Source organism: Buteo buteo, chromosome 1, assembly GCF_964188355.1.
Source record: "Buteo buteo chromosome 1, bButBut1.hap1.1, whole genome shotgun sequence".
NCBI classification, from domain to species: domain Eukaryota; kingdom Metazoa; phylum Chordata; class Aves; order Accipitriformes; family Accipitridae; genus Buteo; species Buteo buteo.
In genome coordinates this window covers 66,954,034-66,961,154 of record NC_134171.1, presented here as the reverse complement: position 1 = coordinate 66,961,154, position 7,121 = coordinate 66,954,034, and the positions used below count along the sequence as shown (strand labels likewise).

The 7,121-nt window shown below is 48.6% G+C and overlaps 1 protein-coding gene across 3 annotated transcripts; it reads left to right on the top strand.

The window, feature by feature from the left end:
* Positions 1-2,137: 2,137 nt before the first annotated feature.
* Positions 2,138-6,395, top strand: PLAC8 (placenta associated 8). Of its 3 annotated transcripts, XM_075034707.1 has the most exons (5): positions 2,138-2,203; positions 4,000-4,128; positions 4,348-4,472; positions 5,300-5,403; positions 5,679-6,395. In XM_075034707.1, coding segments are annotated over exons 2-5 (345 nt in total). In that variant the 5' UTR covers positions 2,138-2,203; positions 4,000-4,013; the 3' UTR covers positions 5,680-6,395. The 3 variants fall into 3 exon arrangements, with proteins under 3 accessions (XP_074890808.1, XP_074890791.1, XP_074890799.1); XM_075034690.1 differs by lacking the exon at positions 5,679-6,395 and having other exon boundaries at positions 5,300-5,407; XM_075034698.1 differs by lacking the exons at positions 2,138-2,203; positions 5,679-6,395 and adding an exon at positions 3,781-3,845 and having other exon boundaries at positions 5,300-5,407.
* The last annotated feature ends 726 nt before the right edge of the window (positions 6,396-7,121 follow it).

Below are 7,121 nucleotides of genomic sequence, written 5' to 3'. Positions count from 1 at the left end.
TTGGCGTAAAATGGAATAAACTAGTTTCTGGTTGCCATTTCTCTGTAAAATACAATGGTAGAGCATGTAATTTATACTTTGTTCTTTGCAGAGAAAGCAAAAATGTATTGAGGGAGGTTTTTTTTAACCTCTACTCCTGAATCTTTATTGAAATTGTATTTACTGTAATACACATTAAATTGGTGAAAATTAATTTCAGCTGAATTTTTCCACTGTCTCCTTGGAAATAATATTTTATTCTTACCACGTGGAAAAAGTCATTACAGGTTTGGTTTTGTTAGCACACTTCCTTTCTTCTTAGCTATTGAGACATTTTGCTCTTTGTTTCCTGGCTGTGGCTGAGAGGTGTGCTCTGCAGCTGACTGCCTGTCTTCCCGCAGTGCCACTTCACAGATCCAGAGAAGCCGTACACGAAGGGGGCTGCAGGCCCTGTGGTGAGCTTTGGCCAGACACCATGGCAGTTGTGACGGGAGGCAGTGGGCACTCCTTGTGAAGGAGCTCTTGGTGAAGGGAATGAGCTGAGGTAGGTGTTTATGGTGGTGTTTTCTCAGGGTGACAAAAGGCAGTTACATCTGATGCACCAGGATTGCGGGTAGAAGTGGGTTGCTTTTCTGTGGAAGAAAAGCACTTGCAGGGCCTGGTTGCTCAGTCAGTGTCACCCCAGCTCTGAATAAAGGACAGACTGTTAAAATCCTTAAAATGTTGCTGATGAGCTTTTTTTTTTTAATGTGTTATCTCCCATACTGACTGTGCATTTCAGCTTCCCATTTCCCTTCCTCCCTCCCCAGCGGACTCCTAGGCTAGCTGGCATTTTGTATGAGCCTAATATAGCCAGCTGGTGGGATGTAAGGTATGTCCTCTTCCAGAAAGCATCTTCTGAACAACTTTTTGCAAACCTGAATTCCCGCAACCTCTTGCAATGTTTTTGAAAAACAAATGTGTGTTTTTCAATGTTTTTCAATGCCTGTCAGCCAGGCAACCCCGTCATAAAGAAGGGAAAGCTGCGGTTAAACTTTGGAGCTGTTGGAAGTCAAGGGGAGTAATTCAGGGCACAGATCACTGTTATCTCAGCAGCACTATTGGTAAAAAGCTCCACCTAATTGGACCGTAAACCCTGGTCTGATGACAAACCTTGTAAGTTACAGTTTAACTCAAACTTCTCCTTTCCCCCATCTCGATGGCAAGAGAGAAGGGGAACACACCATTAGCACTTCACGTGGGATGCTTTGAACTTGCCTTGCTGGGCAAGCAGCTGCTCAGACCCACTCTGCTCTCTGCACACTCTGTGCATAACGCTGGGAAACAGAAACCACTGTCCTGGTGTCACAGCTTCTCTGTGAAATGCGGAATTGCATCCAAAACTGTCAGTGACTTGCACAGAGTGTGTGCAGTTAAATGCTTGGGGCATGTTAGGGAAGAAATAGTAAATATTAGTATCTCATAGAGGGAAATGGATACATGTATGGTAAGGACTCAGTTAATTTTACAATAGCTGGGCTGCATGGCTTGTGACAAGCACTTAGGGGGAATCAGCCTAATTTTTATAGAAAGCCTCCACATGGGGTGTATTTCCTAACTCAGAAATGAAAACCCAAACGCATCCCTAAGAAGGAGCAGGGAGCACACTTACTGCAGATGGAGGAAAGGACTAAAAGCAAAGGTACCATCATGTCCTGCTGCCTCCTTATCCAGTGCTGAATGACAGTGGAGGAGGACAGTCAGGGCTGGGGCTCCCCCCCATCACAGTGTCATGGCACAGGGTGCTGACCTGCAGGGAGCCACCCCCTGATTTTCTTTGGGAAAAAAATGTTGGAAAAAGGTCTATCCCAACAAATGCACATCATTCAGAGCTGTTCCCCCCCGAACAACAACCACATGTAGACAGTTAAGGGAATAAGACAATATACATGAAACCATTTTTAAAAAAGATGAATAGCAGTCTATGATTTAATTCTGGGAAAAGGAAAAAGCAAAAAAATGTTGCTCTCTGCACGTGCATTAAGCCTGTAGTCGTACAGACAGGGCACAGCTCCTGACCTCCCCCTCCAGTTACCTCCCACCATTATGCTTGCTCACTGCTGGCTGCCAATAAAAGCCTTCCAAGAGCGAGAAAGTTTAGTTTCATCTTCCCCAGAGCCTCTCTGTGCAGGACCCTGGCAAGCAACGAAGACTGACTGCACTGACACAGGCTGCTCGCCAGAAGGTTGGTTCTCTTAAAGCATGGAAATAGTAAAAACTTGTTAGCCTGGGAAGAGTGGAATAATAGTACAAAAGTAGAGATTTTTTTTTTTCCTGCTCAGCACATAATTTAAGCAAAATATAAGGCAAATACTACTGGGGGGGAGGGGGGAGATGCGGACTTTTAAAAAGCTATACACAAAAGCTGGATTACGGAGAGGTTAGTATGCCTTTGCTGCCTTCTCCTGCTACCAGAACTGTATAACTGCATTAAAGAAATCTGGCTGGTACTTCGCTCTTTGTTTAAATTGGGCTCTCTCTTGTCTACACGGATTCTCAAGACCAAACTCCTCTTCGCAAGGCTGCTTAGCTCTAGGTGTTTTCTGGTAGGCTTTGAGGATGTGCTGGAAGTAGCTGCTCTCCTGCCAGAAGCTTGGATGTCAGGTGCTTTTATATGCTGCTGCCTGGTCTCCCTGTGTATTTGCTATCCTTTTCAATGGGGTGTGCTATTGGTGACAAGCACCTTAACGTCGCAATTTCTTCATTAATGTTTGCAGCTAAGAGAGAAGAAAGCATGTGAATAATACTCGTATACAGAATAAGGTGCATTTGTTTCGGTGTAGAAAGTGGAGAGATTTACCATGTGTCGGTAGTATTGCCGTGGGTCGACAGAGGGAAGCGCTTGGAGGCAATGAACGCTCACGGTTTCTTTCTGGACATGAACCCGATGGTGCCTCTGGCTGCATTCACACCGGGCTCGCAGGCTGGCATGTGCTGCCAGGTGAAGCCAGGGGTGAGATTTCTGGAGGACTGTGCGTTGCCCCAGAGGGTGGGGAAGGGAGGGTGCCCCACTCCCACGCCGAACTTCGTTTCAGTTTCTGTCCGTGGCTTTGGAGCTCACGGGCGGCCGCACGGGGAGGAGCCTCACCACCCAGCAGCATAGTGCTGCCTTTGCCACGCTGCAGGGAATTTAAAAAAAAAAACAAACAACAACCAACCCCAATTTGTAGCAAAAAGTCTTAACAAATGTGAGCAGGCAGGTGTGGTGGTTTTTTTTTTCCTCTTCCCCTTTCTTCTGTTTGTGCATAACTAGAAGAACTTGACCTCAGAGCAAAACTTGCTTTTAATTGTTATCTGAGAATGTTTTGTGCTGTCTTTTGCTTGGCTGGGTGAATAGGAGGAGCACAGAGATTTTGGGGTTTTTTTTTAGACCTGAGGCTTTACTGGTTTTCAAGGTTCACTTGACTGCTTAGCTGTAGGAAGGCAAGGACTGGGGTTCAGACTTGGGACATAGTGTTGAGTTTCTGCCTTTCTGGCTCTCTATGACAAGAAACCAGAGATACTAGTTTTCTACAGTATCTCACTTGCATGGAGCCTGGAATTACAAGGAAATGCAAGACCACAGCTGCTTCCTGCATGCTTTGTCCGCATGCCAAAGTAATCTTGTGTAAAATATGCCAAGTTCAACAACCTAAATGCCCAAGTCACTGGCTTTAGCCTAGGTTCACCGCCCAGCCCTGCCTGGCACAAGGGAAGTTGGTGAACTGTGTGTAAGCGCTAGCGAAGCCTTTCTGGGGTGGAGTGGGGAACATCAATGGCCTGATGCTATTTTGAAGGCTGGACAAAATGGCAGAAAATGCAAAAACCTTGAAAAGACACAAATGCAGGTAAGATTTGGTTACACTTTGTCACCTCCAGCAGCAGCAAGGGAGCTGGGCGAAAGACCACCTGCTGAAGAGCAATGGTGATGAGCTCAGTTGGGGGATCAGACCAACCACATTTCTGTCACTAACTGTCCCGTTCCCCTCCCATCTCTTTCAGAAGAGCAACTAGGAATGGCCACCCCATCTGTTGTGACGATCCAGCCGCAGTTCGGCATGGCTGTGCCCGTTGTCTCTAGCAGCATGTGGCAGACAGGGCTGATGGACTGTTGCAGCGACTGCAGCGTCTGTGAGTGCCTTGGGTGGTCCCGTGTCTCGGCTGTCAGCAGTGACATGCTGCGGTCAATCCCATGCCCTCTTTGGGACACTTTTCTTGCCCCTGCCGCTCGGGTCGGTGGTGCAATAGCTACAGCCATGTAGCCTTGTCCTCCCAGTTCCTCCCCCAATGCCGGCGGTGCTGGGTGGGTAGGCAGAGCCTCACCCACTGCTGTGTTTCTCCCCCTGCCAGGCTGCTGCGGGGCATTCTGCTTCCCCTGCCTCGCCTGCCAAGTGGCTGGGGACATGAACGAGTGTTGCCTCTGCGGGACCAGTGTGGCCATGAGGACCCTCTACCGCACCAGATACAACATCCCGGTCAGTGGTTAACCTGCCCCCTCACCATGCTGCAAGGCTGAAAGACAAGGTGACCCCGAGGCACCTCACTCTGTGTATCAGGGATGAGCACAGGGCAGCAGCGCTCTCTGCTCACCCTTTTTTTCACTTTTGTATCCTGCATGATGGCAGGAGCACAGGACAGGGGTTGGGATGCCCTTGGACATGCTGATCCCTGGGCTGGTGTCCAACAACGCACATTAACCAGAAACAGCTCCTTCCCAGCACCCTTCGCAGGGGGCACATGTCCTGCCTTCAGCTGCCACTGACCGCTGTGGCTCACAGAGCCTCGGCTGCTGCTTCCCATTGCCATCCCCAATCTTTGAAAGATGGGAAAGATTTGAGATCATTGTGGGCAGACTAAAGAATAGATTAAGTCGGTTACATAGATAAAGATCCATAATCAGATGCAGGAGAAAGGTGGTTATTCGCATACAGTACATATGTGAAATGGTTTCTTCCCACCAGGGCTTAGTGCCATCCCCAGCGCAAACCATGGGGGCCCAAGTCCAGTTTTCCCAAACTGTCTCTTTCTGTATTTGGTTTCCCCCCCCAAGTCTTAATCTCAGAAGATGAAAGATAAGTAGCTATGTGCAGCCTGCCAAAAGGGCTCCCTCCTTACTTTCCATAGTGTCGGGGATACTCCAGCCTCCCAAGTACCAAAACCTCTGGTTTTTAGTGTCTGCTACTTAGGATGCTTCAGCCAGCCAGGAAACAAAGGGCGCACTAAGTGGAATGTGATTAACCTTTTCTTGACTGAAACGTGCCTTTTGGGAAACCTATGTCCCTAACCGACTTCTTCCTAACAGGGGTCCATTTGCTCTGACTTCTGTGTCACTCTGTGCTGCCCCCTGTGCTCTGTTTGCCAAATTAAGAGAGACATCAACCGGAGGAAGGAGCTACGCATATTCTGGTAAGCTGGGTGTGCTGGTGCTGGTTTAGAAAGCCACTACTGCAGAGAGCCAAGTGGGTTCCTGGAGTCTCTCCTGCCAATGCCTGATGGAAGGCACAGGGTTGCTGTAGTGGGCGAACGGCCACGGACAGGTGACAAGAGTGACCTGTCCTGCAGCAAAATGATGCTGGGAACCTCATGCAGGATTGGGGGGAGGGGGGCAGGACTAGAGGGACACACACAGTGTGGCGAGGCATGGCCCTGCTACCTGACCCTCCTTTCCCATCCCGTTACAGATGCCGCCATCCTCGCTGCACCCTGCAGAGCTGCTGCGGGCAGGAGTTGCTGCTACCCTGGCTGTTGCAAAATGCACCATGGGGTGCTTGCCTAGATTATGGTTGATTCTCCCTTCCTTGAGTAATCTCATGAGTAAACAGCAGAGTTTGCTTTCCTGCCTCCGTGTGTGTCACTCTTGCACCACCTGAGAGCACCCATCCTTCTCCCTCTCCGTCCATCTCAGCAGCCCCTGGTGCAGCTGAGATTTCCCTGTGGCCGCTGCAGAGAAAGATATTTCACTAGTATTTTGTTATTTGCTCAGCTTTTAGAAAGCTTTTAAATATACATAGGAGGAGTTTGTGTTGCTCATCCAAGTTGTAAAATTTGGAAAAGTGACTTCTGCTCCTGATGTACTTCACAAGTGATGTACTTAAGAAGACCACAAAGGTCTTGTGAAATAAGATATCCTCTGTATACACAAGGCATGCCTTGCTAATGACTGTGCCCCTGAAGAAGAAATAAAAGACTGATAAGAAGGGAACATCCTACCCCAGGAGGCCCTGAAAAGTTGAAAAATTGTTAATAGGCACGAAGTCAGCAAAAATCTTTGATAACCGGAGGAAAGGTAAAGGTGGCAGGGTGAGATCAAGACCACCGACTCAATTCAAGACCAAAAGACTTACCCCCCCTCCTTGAGCATGCACTGTAGAATAAAAGAACACTACTTTTAATTCAAAGCGGGGAAACTTTAACCCAATAGAAACTGTACTAGATAAGCGACTACCAGTAACAGTTTTGGGGAAGAACTTTGGAAATTGAATATATAACTGAACCGTATAAATTGCTTGCCCCTTTAGGTATGAGGTATGCTAGCTTTGTGGGTTACTACCTAGCCCCCATCTTTGCGCAAACAGGAATTGGCATAAAATACCTCTGCTCTGTGTGTATATTGGCGTTTCACACACCGAGTAAACCACCCCAGTTGTGGGGCGCTGGGGCTTCTCACAGGCAGGTGGTGGCTGCAGGCCAAGTGCAGAGTTGCCCCTGCTGCCGTGGGCCCGGGTGGCCGTCCGGGGCTGCTGGCCAGTCCTACTTTTCTGAGCATAAAGCCATGGGGATTTTGGGCTGCCTGGCACCAGCCCACCTCCTGCGTTGCAGAGACATGCTCCCCCACGGACCCTGAGCATGAATTCCCACCTGCCTGCGATTAAAAACCTGATTGGGTCGTGGGTTGGCCAAGTCCTCTCCGTGGGCGAGCACGCCTGCCTGTTAGCGATATGCTCTCCGTCCAAAGGGCAGAGGTTACATCCACCCTCTGTCCACTACTCTCTGGGAGATGCTAAAGGATTTTTGATCCCTACAAATCTCCCCCAGCTTCACTCTTTAAGGAAAATATGATTTTTATTTTTTTTTTCCCTCTCTGCCTTCACCTTCATCACAAGCCTTGTAAAGGGCAGGTGTAG